This window comes from Branchiostoma lanceolatum, chromosome 11 (assembly GCF_035083965.1).
Source record: "Branchiostoma lanceolatum isolate klBraLanc5 chromosome 11, klBraLanc5.hap2, whole genome shotgun sequence".
Lineage (NCBI taxonomy): Eukaryota > Metazoa > Chordata > Leptocardii > Amphioxiformes > Branchiostomatidae > Branchiostoma > Branchiostoma lanceolatum.
The window spans coordinates 18,929,291-18,956,228 of NC_089732.1; the positions used below are offsets into that span (position 1 = coordinate 18,929,291).

At 40.5% G+C, this 26,938-nt stretch overlaps 1 protein-coding gene and 1 long non-coding RNA gene across 4 annotated transcripts in view; one reads left to right on the forward strand and one right to left on the reverse strand.

The window, feature by feature from the left end:
- Positions 1-16,069, forward strand: part of LOC136444389 (YTH domain-containing protein 1-like) — a 46,592-nt gene extending 30,523 nt beyond the window's left edge. For 2 of the 3 annotated variants that reach the window (XM_066441919.1, XM_066441921.1), the window contains 8 exons: positions 331-415; positions 3,652-3,824; positions 9,392-9,459; positions 10,602-10,635; positions 11,468-11,510; positions 12,342-12,419; positions 12,576-12,704; positions 14,199-16,069. In XM_066441919.1, coding sequence (XP_066298016.1) covers positions 331-415; positions 3,652-3,824; positions 9,392-9,459; positions 10,602-10,635; positions 11,468-11,510; positions 12,342-12,419; positions 12,576-12,704; positions 14,199-14,294 — 706 coding nt within the window. In that variant the 3' untranslated portion in view covers positions 14,295-16,069. The remainder of the gene's footprint in view (positions 1-330; positions 416-3,651; positions 3,825-9,391; positions 9,460-10,601; positions 10,636-11,467; positions 11,511-12,341; positions 12,420-12,575; positions 12,705-14,198) is intronic. The other variant, XM_066441920.1, reaches the window with a different exon arrangement.
- On the reverse strand, positions 11,388-14,264 carry LOC136444392 (uncharacterized). Its single transcript, XR_010757258.1, has 2 exons — positions 14,164-14,264; positions 11,388-13,161 (listed from the first exon to the last, which is right to left on the reverse strand). It is a non-coding gene; the product is annotated as an uncharacterized lncRNA (long non-coding RNA).
- Positions 16,070-26,938: the final 10,869 nt, after the last annotated feature.

Here is a 26,938-nt window from a genome sequence, read left to right on the forward strand (position 1 = left end):
AAGTTTTCCCTGAGGGAGTTCGCGTCTAAACTCAACAATGCTTTCAGTTTTTTTATCTTCTCTTTTTAAACAGCCAGCAGTTAATTAGATATGATTATAGTGAATTTCTCTGACTTCCTCAGGAGTTCCAATAAGTCCTATTTTTGTACCAATTTTTTTTAGGATCATCGCATTTTTTTGCCATGTTTATTACTTTACACCAAAATAAGTTTACCAATTTTTATAACAACTGCCGTAATGCCATCTTTTTCAAAATTACGCATAAGGTATCTTAACTACTGTGTAGCATGCTTTACTATTTGGTCTAACTGTGTTTCTGCCATGTTTCAGACATGAACTGCCATTTACCAAGACCACACATCTGTTCAATGCATGGAATGAGAACAAGCCAGTCAAGATAGGCAGAGATGGTCAGGTGAGTCAGGCAACCATTGTTTCAGCCATTGCTCCCTTTTTACCCTTTGCTTAAAAGAATTTACAATACAGCATTTGCTTAGTCAGATGAAGTAAAACAATAACTGAAAGACTTTTGTTCAAAATTTGTACTTGCGGCAGGAAGGAGAATCAAGGAAAAAAATTTAAGAAGTTCTAGAAGATTTAAGCACATGTAAGAAAGAGAAAAATACATGTACTGTACCTTGATATAACAAACTTAAGCCATCGCTGATCTATAACTAATCTGAAGATTGAAGCTGCTATTAGAAGCCCCCAAACTCCTCCAAATGATAGACTATGTGTATTTTGTGATAAAAAAACTGTATGGAAAATTAAGTACTCTTTGTTCTGGAATGCTCGCTGTACAAAGATATACATAATTCCCTTGTACATGTTCGGCAAGCAGGACTGGTTTATCAGGAACGTGTGTTTTGTCTGTCTGTGGGTGAAAACACAATAACTCGAGAATGCCTGGGGATATTGTCTTAATGTTTGGTAGAGCTGTGTACAGGTACACTGTACCGATACAGTACCGGGTACAATCAATTAGGTACAGGTCCAAAATACCTGACCCTACTGTACCTGACTCAGGGAATGGCCACTTTGGCAGATAAAATTACTGTGAAATTACTGTGGCAGTGCTCTAAAGCCACTCTAAAGCTCAGAAAACACATTTGCATGGCTGGAGTCAAATTTTTATCTGTGTTTTCATATAAAAAATACCTAGCACAATCAAATATTATGCTCTTACCAGTTCAAACATGCTTTTGTCCTTATTGAAAATCTAGCATTTTCCGAACAAGTAGTTTACGTACAGGTTCAGGTCCGGACTTGTACCTTAACCCGTGTACCCGTACCTGTACCTAAAATTTGTTTAGGTACACAGCTCTAATGTTTGGTATGTTGGTATGTCTTGATAAGACCTCAAAATGATTGGATTTTGGGCTCCCTAGCAGATTGTTATGGTACTGCAGCAGAACTTCTGGTTTTGATATCTCATGTTCTGGACATCCAATGGTGATGATTTTTGAGTGGTAGATAGCTCCAAGGAGGGAGATTGTAGGTCTAATGTCTGGTGTGGCAGTTTTTTTTAACACTCCAGGAGCCAATTTTATTTCAGACTTTGAAAGAAAATAACTCAAGAAGGGCGGCAAGATGTTTTCCTCCTCTGTGAAATCCGTTGATATACATATATATGCATGGCACAAGTAGATGATATTGTTGTAGACACTTGGACTCGAAATCGGCCAGTAAAATTGTGAATTTCTGCTACTTTTCCACAGTTCCTGCCAGGCTGTGGAACGCGCGCTACAGTGATATAATGCTTATATGTTTACACTGCATGCTTGTAGTTTCCCCAATAATATTAGCGAGTTTGGGGGAGGGTCTTGTTTTCTGTGCAGTGTTACATCAACTTCGCTCAGCAATATTTTATATTTCTGCCAAATGACATCCCACAAAAACATTAAAATGTAGGCTTGAGCTCAAGGTCCTTTTGAGTATAAATTTGGCAGAATTCCGGCGGCATTTTTAACGATCTTTTTGGGTGCCAAGAATTTAATCTTGAGGACTCAAAGAGGACTCCAAGTATGTGAGTGAAGGAGTGAGGGTGTGTTTTCCACTGTATGTGGCGTTTCATTTCAATTATTTTGCGCGGCAATATTTTAGATATCTGTCGGCTGGATGGAACCCCACAAAAACGTTAAAGAATATTGGCTTGAGGACTGAAGGACCCCTGGCGGATATTTTCACTTTTTGTGGGGTTTCATCCTGCGGAAATCTAAAATATTGCCGCGAAAAGTGATGTAATGAAACGCTACAAAGAAACTGCGATGGTCCAAACCTTACAGTCCGGTCTGGGATGACAAAAGGTGATGGTCTTGAAAAGGTGATAGTTCACCTGTTATGTCAATCCTTCCACAAATGTGGTAAATCGAAATAAATAAGTAAAACATGCCCCCTGCTCCTCTGCCGAACTTCCCCAAGCTAATCTTGGCACTAAAATATCGTCAAAGACATTTCTACTCGCAAAGCCCTCAAGCCTTTATTTTCACGTTTTTGTTATATCATCCGACGGAAATTTAAGATACATATATTACGGCGCAAAGTGAAAACACTCCATCTTTACTCACGTACTTTATAGGTTTTGGTATTTCAGAAAATCGTCAAAAGATGCCGCCAAAATTCTGCTAAATTCCTAACCAAAAGGACCATAAGCTCAAGCCTATAGTATACATTTTCACGTTTTTTTGTGGGATTTCATCCAGCGGAAGTGTAAAATATCGCCAGGTGAAGCGATGTAAAGAAAGGCTAGACAGAAGACACGACCCCCTCCCAACGCGCGTTTTCCAGGCGAAGTTGGCATCATCAAAATTACCGTCACAACTGCTAAAATTCTGTATATTTCTATCTACGTAGCTACAAGGATCCCAGCCCGAAATGTGTACGTTTTTTGTTGGATTTTTTCTCGACTTGAGCTAACATTATTGGGGAAACTACAAGCATGCGGTGTAAACATATACAAAATGTACGATGCGTTGTGCGCGTTCAACAGCCTGTTAGGAACTGTGGAAAATTATCGGAAATTCACAATTTTACTGGCTGATATCGAGTCCAAGTGTCCACAACAATATTATCTACTTTTGCCATGCATATATATCTACGAATTTTACCGAGGGGGAGAACATCTCTCCACCAAAGATGATTGCTTTCTATTGGGGACGCCATTGTTTAGCTTGTTCACTGCTCCCGTACTCAAATCATGCGCGCTCACGCCAGATTAAGCTCTCGCGAGAGCAGATTCAAAATGAAACCGGAGTTTGGAAAGGGGTCTATTTGACAAATACAACCCACCCTGCTTATTATCAAAACAGTGATTTCCCAGTCATGGCACAAATACTTAGATTGTATTTTGATGCTTATCTGTTTACTAAACAAATGGTTGAATAATTAATGTCGTACTAGATGAAAGAGAGGAATTCATTGCATAAGATGTGCCATGGAAGACTGAAAACTTGCATAATCATTCCTGTCATTCTTCATCTTATGTAAGCCTCTATCTTGACCCAAGACTTTTTGGAAAGTTTTTTTTTTTTTTCCCTGTCGCTTCAATTTTTTTCTGAAAAAAATCCAAGAACCAAGAAATTAAATGGGTGTGGCCTAAGGGGCTTTAATTTTGCTTCCATAATTCCAAGTCTGTATTCCCATATTTGTCAGGAGTTGGAGCCCAACTGTGCTGCTGCCCTCTGCCAGATGTTCCCGCCTGATGAACATGTGGACTTGTCAGCAATATGTCGTCGCAGCAGAAGACAGTACTATGGAGAAAAGAAACGACATGATGCGCCACGTAACGAAGAACGTGTTCGGAGACCCGATGGTGCTTCTTCGAGGTTAGCGTTTGGACTGTTGATGGTCTTAGGACAATTCCTGGCCATTATGCTGATTCGGACTGAAAATATGTTGCTGAAGAATGTACCGGACATAACACAGATTCTTTCTTGGAAGGAACCTTGCATACATCATATACCCAAGCTGAAGTTTTAGAATATGATTCTGAAAGCTGCCAACCGCCACTCTTCTGCCTCCTGATGGTTTGGAGGCCTGGCTTGACAGGCTTTCTGTACTCTTTTGTCCAACTGAGAAGGGCTGGCTCTGTGTCTCTACACAGTAACGTTACAGTCACAGCAATAGTTTATCATATATTCAATGTAGCTTTTGACATTCCAGGAGCATTCAGCACAAGGTGTACATTGTATTCTGTCTTTTGACTCACTTGAATACACGTAGTCTTCAGTATGTGAGTACACCAAATGTAGGTACTAACATGTCTCCTCACAGGTTTTCAACAAAGTCGGTGTGTGCCCATTTTGCCCACAATGTCAGCAAGTTCAAAACAAGACCTCTCAAGTTGAAAGACTGCCAGTTCATGATCAAGCAAAAGAATGGAATCCATCTGCTCAGGGACAATTAATGCACATGCATATTCCTGTACCTCAGGTCTTTCCTCACAGGAGAAGTTATGTTGCTGGTGATTCCTTGTGAAAATGCAAGCATTTGTTGTCGCAAGCAGTAGTGGAGGAATATATCTTCCAAGGTATGACCAGGGTGGAGCAAAGCAGTTTGCATGTGGAGCCAATATTCTAAACCTGATTGCTTGACATTGGTGGGTCAGGCCTACTTACTGTTGAAGTTCCCAGAACTGTCCCAGACTTAAGTTAGAGTTCCTGCCTCATGCCATGTGGTATGATACAGGAATGCTTACATCCATGTGGGAATTCTGAGCACTTGTTTAGTCTGGAAACCCGTCAAGATGAGGCAGCAAAGCCCAATCAATCTGCAGCAAGCAGTTGTGCCAAACCGCGTTTGTTGGACTGTTCCCTTTTCGAGAAGACTGACCAATGCCTGTAATGGGCTGCAGTACAACAATGACAGTGCCTTCCACAACACCACATTGGTACCAGTACAGACTGTTGAGAATTATCCCTAGACATCAGTCAGCATTAAGGGCTTTACCATCAGTGCTATCGGCAGAATGGTAGGTTTTTTTCTTTTTCTTTGGATGCCACTACAGTTTGAAATGACATCTAATTTTAGAACGGGCATGTTCCCTGATCAGGACACCTGCCCCATGACAAGATCTCACAATTCAGGTATCCACGTCCTTCTGCAGGTAAGTAGGGTTCCTGGTAAGCTGACTCTGCTTAACTCATCTATAGGTAGGATAAAAGGCAAACAGTCCTTTTAATTATTCAAAGAAACTTTGTGAAGCCATCATTGCACACAGGGGTTTTGAGGATATGTCCCAAGTACACAACTCATCACTAACAGATTGAAATATGTGGAACACTAGACTGTCAAGTAGAATATACATGACATTATGTGTATCTTCTTTTGACATATTTTATGGCCTCAATTATTGCGGAATGAGAGATTTAAACTTCAACAGGTTCATCTATTAGCAAGATAACCAGCTTTTAAAGTCACTCGAAATGATCAGCAGCCATATTAATGTTATTCCTCTGGTTTGATGCATTTACATGTATGTGCTTTGCAACAGGCATTAGACCTGAATTTATCATCATCTACACACAAAGGAAAATGAAGATGAGTAAAAGAGTGCCAACATTTGCAGTTTGACACAGGATAGCCTATGGCATGTATATATGGTTGCATGCACATCTTTAGGGTTTGTACCAAAGTGTCTTTTACTACATCGTATTTAGGCCAACACTCTCAGGGGTACAATTCTGCCAAGAAAAGTACATCGTGTATATTATTTCTGCAAAAAGCGGTTTGTTGCTGCGTTCCGATGTAATTGTCGGTATCGTCTGTTGTCCTTTTATTTTAGTTAGAAACTGTAATGTTATTTTTGGACCCAAAATTATCATTTCTTGATACTTTTTTATCGAAGCTGCTTGAAGAAAAAAATTTCCCAGGGTAACGGCTTATATGCTGGTAAAGCGTAGTAGACAAATACAAAAGCTAACTTAAAGGCTTTGTTGGCGAACAAAATTCTACAACCCATCTATTAGGCTTTTCAGGAGATTAACAAATCTCTGCTCAGCTATAATGATCACCAAGCAATAGGTGGCAAAAATCAGGGTGACGACCACGCATTTCCAGCATATTCTTGCGCCCTAATCCGAACCCCGGTTAAATTCGAACTGTAACTTGGATTGCCGAAACTTTACATTTTTTTCATTTTTATCAAAATTAATTTCAGACATGTTTCTACATCAACCAGATGTATACTGGACGTTAGATTACACTTTTCCCCCAAAAATTAGGTAAAAACTTCAGTTTATTTTATACACTGCCTGGGGTACAAAGGATATCCAAATAAACCCTCAGACATCTTATACATGGACAGTCATGATGGGTTGTTGCAAGTTTTAACTTAAAGGGCATAAGACACCAAAAGAAAACATTTTCTTATTATTGAAGGAATATAAACGTTTAAAACAAATACACACCCTTCTGATGTTATCTAACATTGAACCATCAGAAACCATACTTCCATGGATCCAGCTCTTTATTCTTATCTGATCTTCTCACCAGGTGATTACATTAATCAGTCACTGTGACTAATACCTGCTCATGACGTCACAATGGATACAGCATCCGGTTCGGAACCTTACACAAGGGCTTGCGAAAAACATTATATAATTAGCAAACAGTGCTTAATTATATCGTGATATTTGATTAAAGGACATACCAATATCTATTTCGTTTCCTTGTAAAAATATCGTTCTTTCCGAGCCGTTGTGCAAAGTTCCAAATCGACTGCCATGTTCGTTGTGACGTCATGAGCAGGCAAATCACTGATTAATGTAATTACCTGGTGGGAAGAATCAAAAGCCGGCGGTATATGTTTTCATGGTTCGATGTTCAATGACATCCGAAGTGTGAATATGTTGTGAAACTTTCTATCTTATTAAACAATAGTATTATGTTTTATGTAATTTCAGGAAATTATTACTGTTGATGTCATTGGTGTCTTTAGCCCTTTAAAAGTGCAGGTGGACATCAGATATCAGCCGGCACAACTCCAATTTTGCCAGTACAAGTCCTGCATACAAATGTATGCAGTTGCCCTGTACATGGTACTGATATCCCTGTACAGTACTGCGACAGGTTCAACATGTGGCAGCATCTTTTTTGCATTTCTTTATATTGACTTTCCAAGAAGAGAATACAAATTGGCAAACCAGCAGCCAGGCTAGAGTATAGTCTCTTGTGACCACTTAAGACTTTGACTTGAAGAAAACAGTCAAAACAGACTGGTGGCTACTATAGACCTTATCTTTGGGACCACCCACAAGGGGGTTCACTGTGTTAGATTGTCACTATGTTTGATGCTATTATTTGACCTACACTACAGACTAACATTTGTATGTCAGTCTTATAATTGTTTTAACTGCAGACTTTGAGTTCTGGGAGATGGGAGATATTCCCTAGGCTGACAATGTTGCACTAGGCCCTGTTCCCACCTGGCAAGATCAATTCTGTTCAAAGCTTAGCCAACTTGAACAACTACATTTCACCATTGTGAACAGGTCAACTTGATTAGGAAATTATTTGAATTGACTAGAAACAAACCATTCTGCACTTACAAGAATTCTCTGACACTAATATTTGCATATCTTCATGAGATAATTTATGCCATCTTTCAACCCTCGCTTTTCGTAATGGCAGACACTGACCTCTCGTTGGACCTGTGAGCAAAGGAAATGTCCTCGTTTCCGTGAGAAGGAAATCCTAAACAAACTGTACATTTATGTAATGTAGCGAAACAAGGCAGTATATGACATTATGAGAAAATGGCGGCCGAACTTTGAATATATCTATTAGATAATTATGGAGTACACAAGACATAGACTGACAATTACGGAGCAACTTAAACCTAAAACATGAAAGCCTGTTAGGCCATGTTGATTGGATCATATTGATGACATCTGTGCGCTCATCATTTTCCACAAAAAAAGGTTTTCGGCCATACTGTAAATCATACAAAGCAGCTGCAAAGTGAGAAAACATGATTGTGCTGTAAATTGCAAAGAAATATTTCGGAAAATGGATACTAATGTCATAGAATGCCAAGGTCAAAGAAGAATATTAGAAAGAACAAAAATGAAGAATCTATTATTCGGTATACATTACTTAAGTTCATGGACCGGTTTGCACAAGGCACTTTCGACGATTGTCCTATCAGGATCAATGTGCGACGCTTGTCGTAGGACAGATTTTTTATCCATGTAAACAGGCCTCACCACGCGGTGTGACGTTCTTTCTTGTGCCACCTCCAGGGTGGATGTACGTCACACTGTGGGGAGTCTGCGACACAGCCCAGCCTCCTTTGAACGGACCGGTGTCGTAGGCAGCCCATTTTGTCGCAGTAGATAAGGGGCCATGTGCAAATTTCTCCTTTTCTGTGTTTGTCTCAACCACGCCAAAAAAAAAGCAAGCTCGTCTGTTTGTGTCTGTTCAGAGAGTATCATTCCATGTCCTTTTCCTTCTTATTTCTGTGGCTTTTTGTTTCTGATTGTTTACTCCTCGTAAGCTGTCGCTCCTACTGACTGTTCATTGACCTGGCCTTCGATGATAGCAACAGCGACAAAGACGGCTCCCCATTGACTGATATTGTGGTACCGGTCCCTACGACGTCCAAACCGTCTTCTGCGCCATGCCCGACGCAAAAGAAGAAGAACACCATCATTTGTCACATGAAAAACGACAACAGTGCTTGTTATCCAGCCATTTTGTAAGCGTGCGCTCTCCAAAGTCGCGGCAGGTCTCCAGGGTTCACGGCAGTGTGACGCGCTGCAGCAATCATCGTGTAATCATCGTGCAAAGTGCCTCGTGTAAACCGGCCCTAAGCCAAATTGAATGTTCACACTAGCTAGAATGGGCAAGCGGCATTTCAATGATAGGTTTGAACACAACTGAATTGATTCAATCCAAGCTATGTGTGAACAGGACCTCAGTGTTCAGTTCAGTGTTTCGAATTTGATTTTCCAGTTTGAAGCAAAGCACTTCTAACAGTGATATAGAGTTGAGTATGGATACTTCAAAACTAGAGAAGTGAGTTCAATATATCTCCCTCTAGCTCAGACACTATTCCTTTGAAAGGACGTCTTGTTATAATTTTACTTTGTGCTACTTGGACAGAAGAAATCAAAAGTAAAATTCTGCCATTTTGTGTCGGTAGGTGTCGCCAAGTGACACCTACCGACACACTCACACTCACACATGTACATTGTTTATACATGCAGCTACCATGCTGAGAGCTGCTTCAGGGAATGCTCACATTTTTCTCTTTGAAGCAGAAGTTCAGATCTTTTGTATACATGTACATAGCTGAACCCAACAATGATTTCATAGCTGACTTGTTTGTTTTTCATGCAGTCATACATCATCTTAATTCTTGTAGATGTAACCAGTTGTTGTTCTACTTCAGAAGATGGAGACACATGGAGTACGAAGAAGCAAGAAGAAAGCGCTTCCGCCGAGAATATTATGGCCCAGGTTCCATTATGTTTTGTTGTTGTTTCTTACCATACACAATATTTTGTTAATTGGAATTATGATGTGAAGTATATATAAGTCTTTTTGAGAGCTACTTGTGACTCTCAATGTAGTATTGAATATGTGTCTGCATCGTATCAGGGCTGGTTCATTTTTAAAGTGCAGAGGAGACAGGAAAATATATATTGGAATGAAAAGGTGGTGAGTCAGGGCTAAAAAATTGAAAGAGTCACCGATGTTTGAAAAGCCATGCCTCATGTTTCATATGATGCCCCTTTCCAGCGTTCAGGGCCCAAAAAAAGGCTGGGGTCGGCAGATTTTTGCTTAGGGCTTTTTCCTATGCCTTACTTACATGTAGATGTTATGTGTGTTTGTGTGTGTGTGCATGCGTGTGCTATTAGACGTATCGTGTCAATGCGGGAGGGTGCTACAATTTATTTGATCGGGAGAGGCAGACATTGTTTTGAAGTCAAAATTATGACAGAAATTTGTACACGATGTAATGATAATGGAAAATATACTTTTGGTGGGATCTTTCTGTCAATTTGAATTGAACCTGATGGTAGTTATGCTGTTCAGTATCACATCATTTCCCATCTACCTATAGTATGTAATTCTGTACAGTATAACACAGAACTTGGAAACATGTGAGTCTGTCCAACGCGACTGTTTTTCCTCGGTCCCTGGGTGGTTGCTTCAGGCAGGTTTGACTGTACTTGGGGAGTTGAGTAGAATACTGAATACTTTTTGATGGGCGCGGGACTTCTCGAGTTTAGTTCTCCTTTAAGTCATAATATTTTAGGTTTTGTTGTTTTCACTTTAAAACCTAGTACATTGTATCCCACTGCCTAATCTGACCCATTGTGAAAGTTAAAAAAATTGCAGCTAAGTTAAAATTAGACTTAACGGATGGACATCCTGCTCAAACATTCTGGCTCTACTAAAGTGGGTATCTCACAGGAGTGCACCAAACTGCGCCAGGTAAACCAGGAGCAGTCCAGCTAGTACTAGTGAGATACCCGCATGAAAGTTTTTTCTTTCACTGCTTACTTTCTGTGGGTTTGACCATGCACCAAGATCGTTTTGTTACAGTGTCAGCTGGAAGAGGGTTAAGTTATTGATTCTCTGACTTCTGTCAACAGGGTACAAGGATCATCGTGGCAGACCAGAGGACAGGTCAGTGACACGCTTTAGATTGACTTGCCCTTATTGTTCATCACATTACATTTACATATTGATGAGACTGATGATAAGTTATATGTTGGTTGATGGGCGGTAGGCCTTAGTAAGTAAGTTGGTTGACTTGCTAATACAACATTTACACATGACTACATCTCGTTTTAGCAACATATTGGCCAACTTGCAAGCAACATTGACAATAGACACCATATTCTGAATAGTTAGAGACTGTACGATATTTAGCAGGGAGGGACAGTCGTCTGGGGGGAGGGCCTCGGAAAAACATTTTGACCTAGTCACCTAGCTATAGGAGGAGGGCCTAGGAAAAATTATTGGCAAGGAGGGAGGGCCTAGGAAAAAATTTGATCTCCTTCAGAACCTTCAAACACATATTTAAATGACTGAACAGATACAAGCCTTCTGAGGATAAGGTTAGAATAGGAAATGCAATGTTATTCTGTGGTCTGATTCAGATATCTTAATAGTCATGATGGATAAATATGATCATAAAAAATCCTCTTGATATACATTCTGTAAAATATGCCGGCGTTCTGCGCTGAGGGGCGGACGCTCAGCCCACCTCATTTGCCAGTATGATAGAAGGAAGTTTCTAGGAAAAAGTTTTAACCCTCTAATGACCAGTCCTCCCCCCTCGGTAAATATTGTACAGTCCCTTACAACTCTGGAAGTAAGACTTAGCAAAAGCATGTACAACTATAATTAAGCTGAAGTCATGGAAGACAGATGGAGACGTGTTACAAATTGTTGCATGTTGTGGTTGAAATGTCATGAAATGTAATGTTCAACATGCTCCATTCATCATTTCTAGGCCTCGGTTTCATGGTATGCGGCGAGAGGCCATGCCTAATGGGGTGAGTCATTGTCCTCCTCGTGGTTTGAAAAGTACACATGGGGACTCCATACGGCTGAGACTGTAGGAAACTCATATGAAATTGACTCCTCTGCTGTTAAGATATGATAGTTCAGGTTTTGCAGGTAGGCACTTTTTGAGGACAGAGTACAAAAGTGGTTTAGCCGTATTAGAAGTAATTCAAAACTGTCTTTTCTCAACAAATCGAAAAACTGTTATGAACAAGAAAAATATCTTGATGATATAAATAACGTTGAAATTCGTAAAGCGATAACTCAGTTAAGAATCAGTAGACAGTTATAAGTTAAAAATAGAGAGGGGCAGATATTATAATGTAGCCCCTGACCAAAGGTTTTGCCCATATTGTCCAAAGGAAATTGAAGATGAATTTCACTTTGTCATGGAATGCTCTAGATATGATGTTTTACGTAATAAGTTATTCACATTTCTCAAAACAAGTACAAGTTTTAAGAGTCTTGATGCTACAGACCGTTTTGAGTATATATTTGAATGCAACAATCCCCACAATGCGAAAATAGGTAAATATCTAAATGACTGCTTTCACATTAGAAAAAAATACAGAAACTAATGATTAAACCAACTCGATTATAACGCTATATCAATACGTATACTAGCCCTTATTGTATTGTATTTAGTAATTAGGATGTTCAGTTTTATTCTATACTTCTACTTTGTATTATGTTTATGAATTCTTGCCATACTTTGTACCATGTACAATTGTGCAATAAAGTTCTTCTTCATGAAAACAGTAGATTTCTTAACTGAAAACTGAAACTTTATGCTAACCATAAACCTTTTTCTATCGTTTCAGTCCTACCCTGACTACATGCATGAGATGTACCCACCTTCTAGACCACCCCCCATGGCAATGCCACCCTATCCTGGGCCTGTGAGTAATTCCACCATAATCAAGTGTCCATGGTGCGGTCCATGGAAAAGTCGGGGTACAGTCTTGTAAGAGTAGTTTGATTTGTGAGTTTGGACTTAAAGCATGGGGACAGTTTTGGTACTAGGTTTTGCTAACTTCAGATTCTTGTCTTTCCAGCCACCACATCAGCATCCAGTCGATCCTCAGTTTGGAGGCTATCCTCACCCTACCCTGCATCATGACAGACGTGTGCAGGACTATGCAGGGCCACACAGAGAAGACAGGGGCTATAAAGAGAAGAGAATGGTAATCCCAACATTGTGTTACCTTGGAGCTTCCTTTCACTCCTTGCTGGCATTACTTACTTAGGCCTGTTGCCATAATCTCCAAGCAGATCTATCGGTGGCAATTACAATATCCAAAGAGAAAAGCAGTATTATTGGCCTCGGTGGCCAGTAAGATTTGCCCCCTACTGTCAGTGCCACCGATAGATCTGCTTTCAGATTACTATTGCCCATCCTGTGACATTGACGAAGTAGAGCCCTCTATCTGTGGCTGTCCTTGGTCATCTCCTCATATCACCATCTTTCTTATCACCAAGGTCCCATCATCTTCAGTGTTCCCTTCTTGTACTTCCCTGGGGATTCCAAGTGAAGACCTATTTTTTGGGGTACTTTTTGGGTCCAGATTTTTGGGTTGAAGATAGTTCTTGTGTACAGGAAGACGTAACATAGGTTTGAGCCTCTAGCAGCTTGTTCGGGAACTGCAGGAAGATATCAATTTGAAAGTCAGTATGATGATAGCTCATTATTTCAGTCTTTATGGCGAGCCCTGGTCTGGTGTTGATTTGTATCCTTGCTGCATACAGCGGTAGGTGGCTTGTACAACACTTCCCCAAGACTATGTAAGATGCGCCAAACAAAATATAGTTGCTCAGCACATCTGGGCAGCCGGGCATTTCAAGCCCTGAGTTTCAACATAACTCCTAAAGAATAAGATTGAATACATTTGTACATATATCTGGTAGAAATGGAAAACTGATAAGCTTTGGAGCAGAATCCTTTTTTACCTTCGACAAGAAGGTTATGCTTTCGGTACCTTTTGTATGTGTGTGTATGGATGAACATCATATCTGGAGAAGGCCAGGATGGATTGTCTTAATATTTGGTCTGTGGGTAGGTCTTGATGAGACCTGGCAATGATTAGATATTGGGCCCCCTAGCAGCTTCTTACATTACTACAGCCAAACTGTTCTGATATCTCTTGTTCTTGACATGCCATGGTCGTCATTTTTGAGTGGTAGATACAAAATGTAGCTCTTGGGCCAGAGAATAACTGGTGTACATGTAGGTTTGGGCCCCCTAGCGGTTATTTTTGAACTGCAGGAGCATTTCCTGTTTTGCCATGACATATGTAGCTGAGAAAAATAGAAATATTGATAGATATCAACTATGCAAATGGCAGCCTTATTTGCATAATAAATGCGAAAATACTATAACTCAAGATGGGGTTGACGAACGAGTTTTGGTATGTAGATAGCTTATTTTAAGTGAAGCTTGGTAAAACAAATGGTGATTATCAGACTCTTCTTTTGCATGATTAATGAGAACATTTCATAAACCTGCTGCATTCCATGATAGGACTATTCAAACATGTGGCATTTGTAAGTGAGGAAAGGAGGAATGTTGATAGATGAAAGATATGCAAATCAATTTGCTGGACTGAGAGGTAGAAAGTGTTCAGAATCTGCTTGATCCACAGCTACCTTGAACAAGCGTCACTTGTGTCCTCCCTCTGCAGTATGACTCCCACTCCCATGCAGTTGCCTGCGACGAGTTTCTCCGTCGGACATCACGCAGTAGTCGCCGTCGCAGCCAGCGTGTCAGTAGAAGATAAAGCCAACTGGAGGGTACGATGCAGCTGGTGCAGTGCAGGGAATGTTGTACATTGTTGACTTGATTATGATACATGTATGTTTCATCAATCAATAGGCCAATTAGTAAACAGGATGCCAAGGTAAGCTTCAGTTTGAATGTTCTATGGGAACAATCGAGGCATTTATTGTAGTCCAATTGACAGCTGAGCAGCTGTGAGGAAATATTTAGGAACCAAAAATCAACATTATTAGATATCAGTTGTAGTCATTCAGGGAAGGATAACACAACATGTAGCTAAGGTTGTCATACCTGTCATACTTGCTGTTTTTAATGACTTATGATTCATCAGTGTTGTTGATTAGATGATACACTTGTGAGTTGATGAAGTACACCACAAATGCTCCAAATAGTATTGAAGAAGAAAAAATAGTATTTTAGGAGTAGGTATGATATAATTGAAATATTCTGCAGCAAAGTTGAACTGTAATCTTCAACACAACACAAAAAAAGGATGGTTGGGACAGAGAAGTGGGTGTGTCCTGAACTTTCTGCAACTGCGTACGGAGTCTATCTGCATAATGTGACGTCACAGAAGCATTAAATTGCTCATTCCTAGACAAGCACTGGAGTTGGACCGTGAATAATTTGGGCATACACAACTGTACAATGTAAGTCCAATCTTTCTGTGTTGGAAATTACAATTAAACTTTGTTTCAGAATAATTTCTAACAACGGTTGACAGCAGTGCAGGGCTGCTACCCAGAAATAATCATGGGTGTGAATGCACGGAAACATGGGTTTAGTCAGCGTTTTAGTGCCTGTAGCCTCTTGAAACTGATCGTTCCTTTTGTTTCTTCAGAACTAAACAAATCTATCCAGAAATTTGTATGTACAAGTAGTTTGTGACATTTTATGCTACTTTGTAACTACATATATCTTCGCATTTAGTCAATTTGACTTCATCTTTACTGGACAATGTGTAATATGAGATTGAAGTCAATACATCTATGTTGATCTACCAGTGTGATTGGCATTCGTCAGGTCAGAAGAACAGCATGCAGCTACAAGTGTACCTAGCATCATTTTCTTTCAACTGATATGTATTTATGATGGTGAGATAATTCTTAGTTTGAGTCGACTGTCTCCCGCCATCAATACAACTTAGTCTAAAGGTGTTTAGAGCGGTCCTCATCACATTGATGGACAGACATGAGCTTGTTTATAACTGCGATGTCAGGTGTGTGATAACAATGACACATTAAATCTTAACTGGGCCCCGGGGAATTCAAGGACTTGATCATTCCTTCATGTATCATGGAACCACATGCACAACTCTGTTGGTTTTCCTAGACTAAGTGTTTGGACACAGAACAGACATTGCAGGTGTTACTTTTTTTTAAACATGTATGATGAAAGATTTTGTACTAGAGATTTTGTCAAGGTACATTATAGACTCTGGTATAGTATTAGGACGAGTGCTTAGAGCAGGTTTGACATATTGTACCGTCTAGCCCTATTAAGAATCCTTTTATTTGTGTTATATATACTCGTGTAGTACCCATGGAGATAACATTGTGTTATCCATTGAGATAAGATTGTCTTATCCATTCTGTGTATCTCTCAGAGTAGGCATGCTTCATTCCTAAAAGCTTGGAATGTTGCATGGTTTGTTTGGTCATTAATTGTGTCTACTACCATTTTAAATACTATGTACGTTATTTCTTTTGTGGCTTCAAAGAAATTTGCTGATGTTATTTTTCCCAGGAGAAATATTAAAGCACCCATAAAATGCTGCCTTTGTGTATTTTAGTCCTTTAGTATCTCTCTCCTTTGCCGCAATGTGCAGCTGTGGCAGATACGGGCCACCACAGCCTGCCGGTCTGTCAAGTCAACGTTTTAAATGGAGGTTATTTTTTAGGCAGCGTTTGTGTGTCTATTGAACAGGGAAAAGACCCATCTCAGATTGAACATTGGCGACCCTTGACGCTGTTAATTGTGATGCGCATATTGTCCAAATGCGCTGCGGTGCGTGTAAAAATATTCCAAATTTGGTATCATAAGATCAGATGGGTTTCCCACAGGGAAGGTGCGTTAGTGATAGTTGTTTAAAGAAGTAAGATTAGCCAGCCTAACACCCCTTCTACTGTTTGTAATAGTTTAGCCAAAGAGTGCTAGAGTAACTGCATCCAGATGACCTGCCTCTTGATCCTGGCATTCCACCAGAGCCGGACATGTTTATTGTCTTTAGAGTAGTATCATGTACCGGTACAAAACCGGTATTTCTGGCTGGACCGGTCCGAAAAAAAACAGTCCAGAAAAAAATCGGTGGACCGGTTGTTGGAATGAACACCAATAATGGTTGCATTGAATAGAGTGTTATACGAAACAATTACACAACTGTCATACACATGAGAAACAAACCTTTACAAATCACTGGAAAAATTGGTCTCCAGGTATTTGTTTAGTAGAAAAACGACTTGAGAAAAACAACGTCGCCGTCTGGTTTTTGTGTGTGTGCGTTACATGGTGGTAACTGGACATGTGATCGTATTAATCACACAAATATCACTTGGTAAACACTCTAACCTGTGATTAGTACTTTCTATGAAAAGGAATTTCTGTAGAAAGATGCCGTAGACACAGTAATGCAAAGTATACCGAATTTTATGATGAAGGTGATGTTTGTTTTTGTTGTTGGAAATTTGTTTGCTCTTTGGGGCCTGGCCGCATTCACTGACTATTCAGTGGTCATTTGTACAAAATAAAATCATGTATGTTTTGTTACATCACCATTTCCTTTTAACATGTTAGTTGCACGTGTATTGAACTATTATCATTCCAATAGACAATTTGAACATAATTTGTAGCACTCACTCATGATCTGTAGACCTGTGTCTGGCCTCAAAATATGATATTATCCCATCGCACTACAATAGTCAGGGTCCGGACCTGGACCTGATCCTCTGGACCGTACCTGGACCTGAATTTTCTGTACCGGTACCCTTCCCTACTGTAGAGACTAACACAATCTCAGAATGCAAGTATATAGCAGCATATGCATGTCTGATTCAAGTAGCAACAATAGTATGCTATTTAAAACAAGACTGGCAATGATAAAAAGACATTGCCATGGCGACGGTGGTTGTTGTTTTAATTTTTACTGTACCCTGCTTAGGGCACAGTGATAGGTGGTGCTGTTCATACAGGATTTCTTACGTAAAGGGCTGATGGGTACCTGTTCTACTGGACACAGACACGCACACACACAGACAGTGACAGTTCCACTAGATTCTACCAGACACACCCCATTGCCAGAACGAACATCGATTTCATCACAGCCTGATCATGACAACTGAAAACAGCCCACGGACCGGGTTCCCACCATACAAAATGACTATTCTACTCTGATAGGACTGCTGTTTACATGAACAACATGTTAGGCCAAATCTACACAAATTTTAACATCATAGTCCACTTACCAACAGACACAGCATACATGTACACCATTCAACAGCTTGTACACTTATGTTCCCTGAACTATAGAACTAAGTCCTCTAGAGCGTGAATGGCCAGGGATGTTAGCTAAGGATGGAATGCCAGGATGAAATGCCAGGATGGAATGCCAGGATGGAATGCCAGGATGGAATCCCAGGATGGAATCCCAGGATGGAATTCGAGTCCCACTGGAATACCAGGAACACCATGGCCAGTCATAAAGGAATTTGCCAGTAATTCCTGGAGCCCTAATGAAATGCCAGCCTGGGAATCTTAATCCAGAAATGTTGTTGTGTAAAAATGTTTCCCATGTGTTCTTGGAAGTGTACAGGATTATATCAGCAAGAAAGTGGCATCTTATCAGCAGGATAATCATCTAGTACTACTGGCTTGCTAAATTTCCTTGCGACAGTGAAATTTTTCATTGATCGAACTGGCTTGGACATGTTCCCAATGTCATGAATGAGGTTAATGCCCTTTATTAATTAATCTGCTTGTATAGGTAACTGAAGCAGCGTGTGCACAATCGTTATCAGTACAGAGTTGATGCAGTTATGACCTGTTCCCCGAAGAAAGACATTAAGTCTTACAGTTGTAAGGACCAGCATTAGGGCGTCTAATAGCATTGTAACAGACACACATTGTTTTAGAAAAGAGCAATATCACTGTGGAGCTGAGGTCTTAAATGGGTCATGTATACATAAGCCTGGCACATCTGGTAGACAGATGTAGCTTCCTGTCTAGGTTATCTAGGAGGAATGTCCTGAGGGAGGCTTTCTGTCTAACATTCCTAACATTCTTATTGTCTTAATATGCCTATGGACACATGCCTGTACAATTCCTAGAATAGTTGCAATCTGCACACAATACTATTTATTTATTTATTTATTTATTTATTTATTTTGATTTACCACATTTTGTGGAAGGATTGACATAACAGGTGAACTATCACCTTTTCAAGATGTCATCCCAGACCGGACTGTAAGATTTGGACCATCGCACACCGGGGCATGCCCCTACTCTTTTTCGAAAGGTGTGGTGGGTTCTTTTACGTGCGCAGGGTGTGGCTCTCCCCAAACACGGGACCTCCATTTAACGTCCTATCCGAGGGACGTCCCTAACCCTAGATGAGCTAGGTACTCATTTACACCTGAGTGAAGTGAGGAAAGTCGTGTTAAGTGCCTTTCCCAAGGGCACAACGTCGGGGCGCAAGTTCGGACATGTCTCTGGGCGCACCTGGGATTAGATCCCGGGACCCATTGTTTGACAGCCGCGTGCTCTACAGTTGCGCCACACGACGCCACTATATCATTTGGCTCGCCCCTGAGGCGTCGCCAATTAAGGTGCCATTTCCTCCCGAGGAAGGTTCTCTAAAACCAATCCTGGGTAAACATCCAGACCAAGACCGTACCACCGCATTATATATATATTGGACTCTGACGTTTCTCCAGTGGATAGAGACCTCGGCTACTGCCTCTCCCGGGAATCATACAGTCAAACCTGCCCAATGCGACCACCCGGGGGACCGAGCAAAAACGGTCGCGATGGACAGGTGGTCGCCATGAAGAGGATTCCACTCATAACATGTTTCCAGGTCGAGGTGTTCAAAATATACAGTGTACTACGTAGATGGATGGAAAATTACATGATTTTAGACAGCATGACCCCCACCAGGTTCACTATTCTCATTGACAGAAAGATCCTACAGAAATTACTTTTTCTGTTATCGTTGTAATATTTGTATACTACATCGTGTACAAATTTTCGTCATACTTTTGATTAAAAGTCTGCCTCTATGATCTCGCAGCGCCCTCCCGTATTCACACGTTACGTTTGAGTACACACATGCACACAAAAAATCTAGGTTTTAAGGCCTATTTGTAGACAAATCCCTAGAAAACACCTGCTGATCCCAGCCTTCTTTTGGGCGCCGACCGCTGGATAAAAGGGGCAAAAAGTTTTCGATCTGACAACTGAAGGATGAACTTGAACGGAAAGTTGTGATACTGCCGCCGAGTTCCCGACCACATGGAAAGGTAACAGTGGAGCAGAACGCACAGCGAGCAAGCAGCGCCCAATAAAGGTTTGTGAGAGTCATAGAAATAAAAAGAAAATAAAAATATTAATTTTCACCAATAACGAGAGTATTCTAAATGTTCATACACAGAAGCGTCGTGTTTTAGAAAGGTCAGCGTTATGCCGCGCTGAAACCAAGATGGCATTGCGGACCAAGGAACAACATGTCTCGACCGACGTTTTGCCCTCCGCGAAGTCATTTTCCGGCGGAATTTAGTATTAGACAGAGACACATTTTTGTTGAAAATACAAGAAATGGATGGTAATTTCTGTGAAATCTGACTTTTTGACGCCATGCTCTACGTGATCGTATTGAAAATTGAGTTCGAACCGAGCTTACCGGGTAAACCTATAAGATTGCGATGTGCACAACAACATCGATATCAAAGTATTCACAAACCTTAAAGTTTGTATTTACGATGTTTATAGTGGGAATGTTTTATTAAAACACTTAATGGAGGAATCGATGCTATTCATATATTTTTGTCCGTCAAGGTCTTAAAAACATTTCCGCGAAATCCAACAGCAAAAGCCGATGTTACCACACGATGGAAAACGGTTGCCATGGGCAGGGATTGTGCTCTGTGCGGTCCCAATTCGTGGCGGTCGCGGTCGCGTTGGACGGGTGGTCGCCTTGGACAGGCAGCTTAATGCTTGTGCCTATGGGGACAATTTTCGGGACCGAGAAAAAGCGGTCGCCATGGCCAGGTGGTCGCGTTGAAGAGGTGGTCGCCTATATAGGCAGATTTGACTGTATTACGCTTTTCACTCCTGTCTGCCCCTAAGCAGTCCTCTCCCAATCCTCTCTGTTTCATCCCCATCCCCCACTATGATTTTACCCCCTTTCCTTTCTCTGAGGTCGTGTGAGTGCCTATTTCCCCCCAACAATACACCCTTCCACAAAGAATGCATGTCATTTTTCTTAGGCCTGCTCTGAAAGGGTTTCCGAACTAGCTAAACCGAAGTCAGTCAGCATTATTGGAAACCTAGCGATGGTGGCCATTCTTTTCTGTCAAGCTTTTTTCTGTCATTCTTTTCTTGATTTAAGGTGTTCGAAATAGAACAGGGGGCATGGCTTCGGGATTGGTATATTCCATTATTTATACCATTATTAATGATTTATTTATAACAACTGTTACATAGCAGATAAAAGCTGAATGGAGTACACTGTACAATATCTGAGGAAAGTATAACTGACGTCTTAGACATACCAAGGAGGTTAAAATAAGATATAAACATCCTTGGACATTCATTATAAAAACATCACGAGCGGCATTTTAGTGTAATACAGATCGAGATCATAGACTTAAGTTAAATCAACCTTAACAAAAACCTAGTGCAGATAAAAGATTCTGAAATGGTACTAGTACTTCAAGAAAACTAGTCTGTTCCCACTGTGATTATTACCTTCACCAAGAAGGTTATGTTATGGGTTCCCGTAGCATTTGTGTGCATGTGGATAAACAGCATAACTCGAGAAGACCTGGATGGATTGCCTTGATATGTGGTATGTGGATACAGTCTTGATGAGACCTGGAAATGATTAGATTTTTGGCCCCCCTTGCAGCTTTTTCAGTCTTAGAAACTTAATTCTTCTATTGCTTTGACCCAGAAATCGACCTTCATCTTCAGCAATTGACCCCATTATTGGAATTAAACTTAAGGCACCATTCTCACCATTCATCATTCATCACACACCATGGGTCTTCATAGAGGTGCATAACTCAGTTACTGGATTATAAACACAATGTAGTTCCTACATGTTCATCTTAAATGAAATTTGGTTGATTCAGTACTTCCAAAAAATGTGGTCTTTTAGAAAATAGCAAGGTGTGACAGGGTTTTGTTTGTTTATGTGAACTTATTTTTTTTGGAAATTCAGTCTAGCGGAACTACGGTATATTGTTGCATCTCTGGAGATGTCGCTTCTGTTGCGTGTTCTGTGAACTTTTTTGTAAATACATTTGATACATGAAGGTACTTGGTCAATCAGACTTGATTATTTATTCCTATTATTTAGTTCTGAAAATAATACACTAGTAAGAGTTATTTAGATGTCTCTTATAGTGAATTGATGGGATAAGGGGGTGCTATCCCAACAATACACTAGTAAGAGTTATTTAGATGTCTCTTATAGTGAATTGATGGGATAAGGGGGTGCTATCCCAACAATACACTAGTAAGAGTTATTTAGATGTCTCTTATAGTGAATCGATTGGATAAGGGGTGCTATCCCAACAATACACTAGTAAGTGTTATTTAGATGTCTCTTATAGTGAATTGATGGGATAAGGGGGTGCTATCCCAACAATACACTAGTAAGAGTTAGTTAGATGTCTCTTATAGTGAATTGATGGGATAAGGGGGTGCTATCCCATTAATTTACTAGTAAAGGCTTCAAAAATTGTCTTTCTAGTGAAATAATGGGATACGTTGATGAAAGTTAGACATCCAGGTAGTAAGATACGCCAAAAATAATTACTCAAGCAACTGGATAAAGTTTTGAAACAGTCAGACGTTTGATTGTTTCAAAACTTTATCCAGTTGCTTGAGTAATTATTTTTGGCGTAAATAATGGGATACATTTGTGACAGACGTTATCACGTGTAAAAGTAGTTATCACGGTTTTCGATTGAAATACTTTTTTGGAATAAAAAAATGGGATAAATAGCTTGAGCTGGTCAATCCTAGCCTCTACCAGGCTCCGTCCTATCGTTGGGAAAATAGTAGAAATCAGCCGAGGTACTCCGCTATACAGGGTAGGTCCGCTATACAGTGAAGCTCCATTATCGACCGTCCATCGATAATGGAGCTTCACTGTATAGCGGAGTACCTCAGCTGATTTCTACTATTTTCCCAACGATAGGACGGAGCCTGGTAGAGGCTAGTGATAACGGAATATGTCCATAGTTCTGTGCTTGTAGTGTGCTTGAGACCTGGGGATTGTCTGTATGTTTTGCATGTAACAATTTCATTTCTTCTCACTCCTTCAAACGGTCTATAAAAAAAGAAAAACAAGCTAAATCTATGCTGTTATTGCACTAATAATGTGATAGCCTTGAATGAAATTTATTGTATTTGACAAATCGTGTGCGTGTGGTTGTTTCTATTAATCCCTGTGCCATTCGTAACAAACCCTACTAAACCAAACCTGGTAACTGCACAAAATCAATTTAGATATCTTGCATGCAATTAAGAGGTTTCTATTGTACTATGATTTCCACTACCATAAGGCATAACACCAGATATGGGACACCGGACTCTCTCCTGCCGGCCACAACTCTGTGACCTTGAGATGGCGGGTCAAACAGGAGGAAACAAGAGTTCCACGACCTCATATCTCCATGAACAATTCTATTCATGCAAAAGATTTACACATTTTCATAATAGATGCTTGGCCATAAACACCTTTATGTAACTTACACATGTTGCAATATTGACAGTCCTATAATTGTCCAATTAGATGAATTATGGTGTCTTTGCATTAATTATGCAAATTATGAATTTATTTGCATAATTGATATCTGTTAATGCTCTACTTTCCATAAACTACATATGTTACATGTATTTGAGTCTGATAATGGAAAACACTGCAAATATAGATTTTCCTCATTAGATTTGCAAATTAAGTCACAATTAGCATAATTTGAACTTCATTATGTATATCTCTGTCTAAGCTACCTGCATACTAAGTATCATATTGACCGTCCTATAATTTTCCAATTTAGATGAGATATGGTGCTTTGCATTAATTATGCAAATTAGGAATTTATTTGCATAATTGGTATCTGTTGATGATCAACTTTCCATAAACTACATACGTTACATGTACTTGAGTCTTAAAATGGAAAACACAGCAAATATAGATTTTCCTCATTAGCTATGCAAATTAAGTCCCAATTAGCATAATTTGCACTTCATTGTGTATATCTCTATCTAAGCTACCTGCATACTAAATATCATGGAAATCCGTTGTTCCTTTGTTCAGTTATTCTCCTAAGAAGATTTTCACAAAAACACCCCTGCAGTTCCAGAGGAAGCTGCTAGGGGGCCCAAACCTACACCACTTCTTTATTACATCACAAGCTATCTGCCATCCAAAAATCAAGACCACAACAAGTCCAGGTCAAAAGATACAAAAATTGAAGTTCTGTTGCAGTACCAAGGTCACATACCAGGGGGCCCAAAATCGACCTTGAATTTCGGCTTCACAACACCTGCCCACATACCAAATATCATCGTAATCCATTAAGAGGTTCTTGAGTTATGCTGACTGGAATGGTGCGGAAACACAAACAGACAAACCCACAGACACACCCAAAACTATATCTCCATTTTTCATGGAGATAATAAAGTAGCTAACCCAGCAAGGTCAAAAGGACATTGTCGGTCAGACAAAGTAATTTGTAGGGCTTGGCCGATGTTCTCATATCACTGAGCCCCCACCAATATAACAGGGCAACTGTTTATTACCTTCGCCGAGAAGTGTGTGTGTGTGTGTCCGTCTGTAAACAGTATAACTCGAGAATGCCTGGATGGATTGTCTTCATACTTAGTATGTGGGTAGGTCTTCTTAAGACCTCAAAATGATTAAAATTTTGGGCCCCCTAGTGGCTTGCTTTGGTACTGTAGCGGAACTTCCGGATTTAGTATCTCGTGCTCTGGTCATGATTTTTTAGTGGTAGATAGCTCTTGTGAGGGCGAGTATGTTGTGTAGGTCTGGGTCCCCTAGCGTTTTTTTTTGAACTGCAAGAGCCGATTTCGTTTCAAACTTTGAAAGGGAATAACTCAAGAAGGGGTTGACCGATCGTCATGATATTTGGTATGTAGATAGCTTAAGACCCCGTTCACACTCATTTTTTTCAATCGCGATTGAAGTATAATCGCGATTGAATCGATCCGATCGCGATTGATTTTTTCAGTGTGAACGCTCCCAATCGCGATTGGAACGATCCAAAACGATCCAATCGCGATTGGATTGTAACTACCTCCGGAGGTAGTTTGATTGGATTAATCGTGATCGGATCCAATCCAATCCTATCAAATTTTGAGTGTGAACACAACTACGATTCATTCCATCGCGATCGGCGGAGATTTCGGCTGGTTCCGGGGGTGGGAGGTCATACATGCGGGTACGTGGGGTCATAGTTCGCATCGCGCGGGAAAACAAACCCAAGCCGCACGTCAGATCGCTCTCCTACAACAACAACAACTTTTCATCGTCAACAATGCCCAAGAAGAAGAATAAAACTCCGTCAGCAACTTCAGCTGGTGGCAGATGGCGCGATGAGGAGACCAGGGTCCTCATCGCAATCTGGGGGAGAGAGGAGGTGCAGGCGAAACTGGGGAAATGTCACCGAAAGAGGGACATTTACCGCACCAAGTGACAATGTCTAGCGGAAAAATAGACACAAAACAAGGACAACAACAACAACAACAACAACATTTACCAGATGATCGCCGATAGCATGCTTCAATCGTGCTTCAATCGCGATCGGATCACGGCGTACTTTAATCCACTTGGCGATAAGCAGTGTGAACGCAAAAGTTTCTTTGCGTTCAATCGCGATCGGATCGAACAATCGCGATTAAACTTCAATCGCGATTGAAAAAAATGAGTGTGAACGGGGTCTTAGTGATGATTTTTTTCAATCGCGATTGAAGTATAATCGCGATTGTTCGATCCGATCGCGATTGAACGCAAAGACACTTTTGCGTTCACACTGCTTTTCGCCAAGTGGATTAAAGTACGCCGTGATCCGATCGCGATTGAAGCACGATTGAAGCATGCTATCGGCGATCATCTGGTAAATGTTGTTGTTGTCCTTGTTGTCCTTGTTTTGTGTCTATTTTTCCGCTAGACATTGTCACTTGGTGCGGTAAATGTCCCTCTTTCGGTGACATTTCCCCAGTTTGGCCTGCACCTCCTCTCTCCCCCAGATTGCGATGAGGACCCTGGTCTCCTCATCGCGCCATCTGCCACCAGCTGAAGTTGCTGACGGAGTTTTATTCTTCTTCTTGGGCATTGTTGACGATGAAAAGTTGTTGTTGTTGTAAAAGAGCGATCTGACGTGCGGATTGGGTTTGTTTTCCCGCGCGATGCGAACTATGACCCCAAGTACCCGCATGTATGACCTCCCACCCCCGGAACCAGCCGAAATCTCCGCCGATCGCGATGGAATGAATCGTAGTTGTGTTCACACTCAAAATTTGATAGGATTGGATTGGATCCGATCGCGATTAATCCAATCAAACTACCCCCGGAGGTAGTTACAATCCAATCGCGATTGGGAGCGTTCACACTGAAAAAATCAATCGCAATCGGATCGATTCAATCGCGATTATACTTCAATCGCGATTGAAAAAAATGAGTGTGAACGGGGTCTAAATTACAGTTATGCTGGATATTTCTATAAATTCTTACAAACTTGATAACACATAAAGGGAGACACTACAAGATAAATTCTAACAATGATAATCAAGAGGGAGTTATATCGTCTATTTGTCACGTGATTGTCTCCAGAACAACGCAATTCTGTGTTCTAGGACCGTAATGTTGCGCTTCTTGCTCGCTTGTGACCGGTTTGTATATGCGTGTGTGTGTTTTAACATGATGTTGATGTAGTCATAACAGGTCGACAGTGTGTGCGTTAACATGACAATGTTGCTGCACTACTCAGACAATGATTAATAGAGGCCGCTTTAGATCCACGCGACTGGAGCTGATTGTTCCTTATACGAATACGTTGGTGTCACTATTCGATGTATTTCGGTCATAAGAACAGCAACAAAACATAGCAAACCAGCACGAATTCTACTCACTTTATCAAAATGGAATGGAAAAACTTGATCTGGATTTATTACTACACTGTACTGAAACAGTACCGTGGTCTTGACACAATATATCAGATTCTGTATCATTAGAGTCCACTCCGTGTCACCGCAAGGGTTTTATAATAATATTTGTAATCATTTTGAAAAATTTCTAATAAAAGTATTTCTGACTGACAATAGTTCTAAATTTTTCTAAAAGATCAAATACAAAAATATGAATTTATTTGAATTCAATAAGATAGTTTAGAAATATTATGA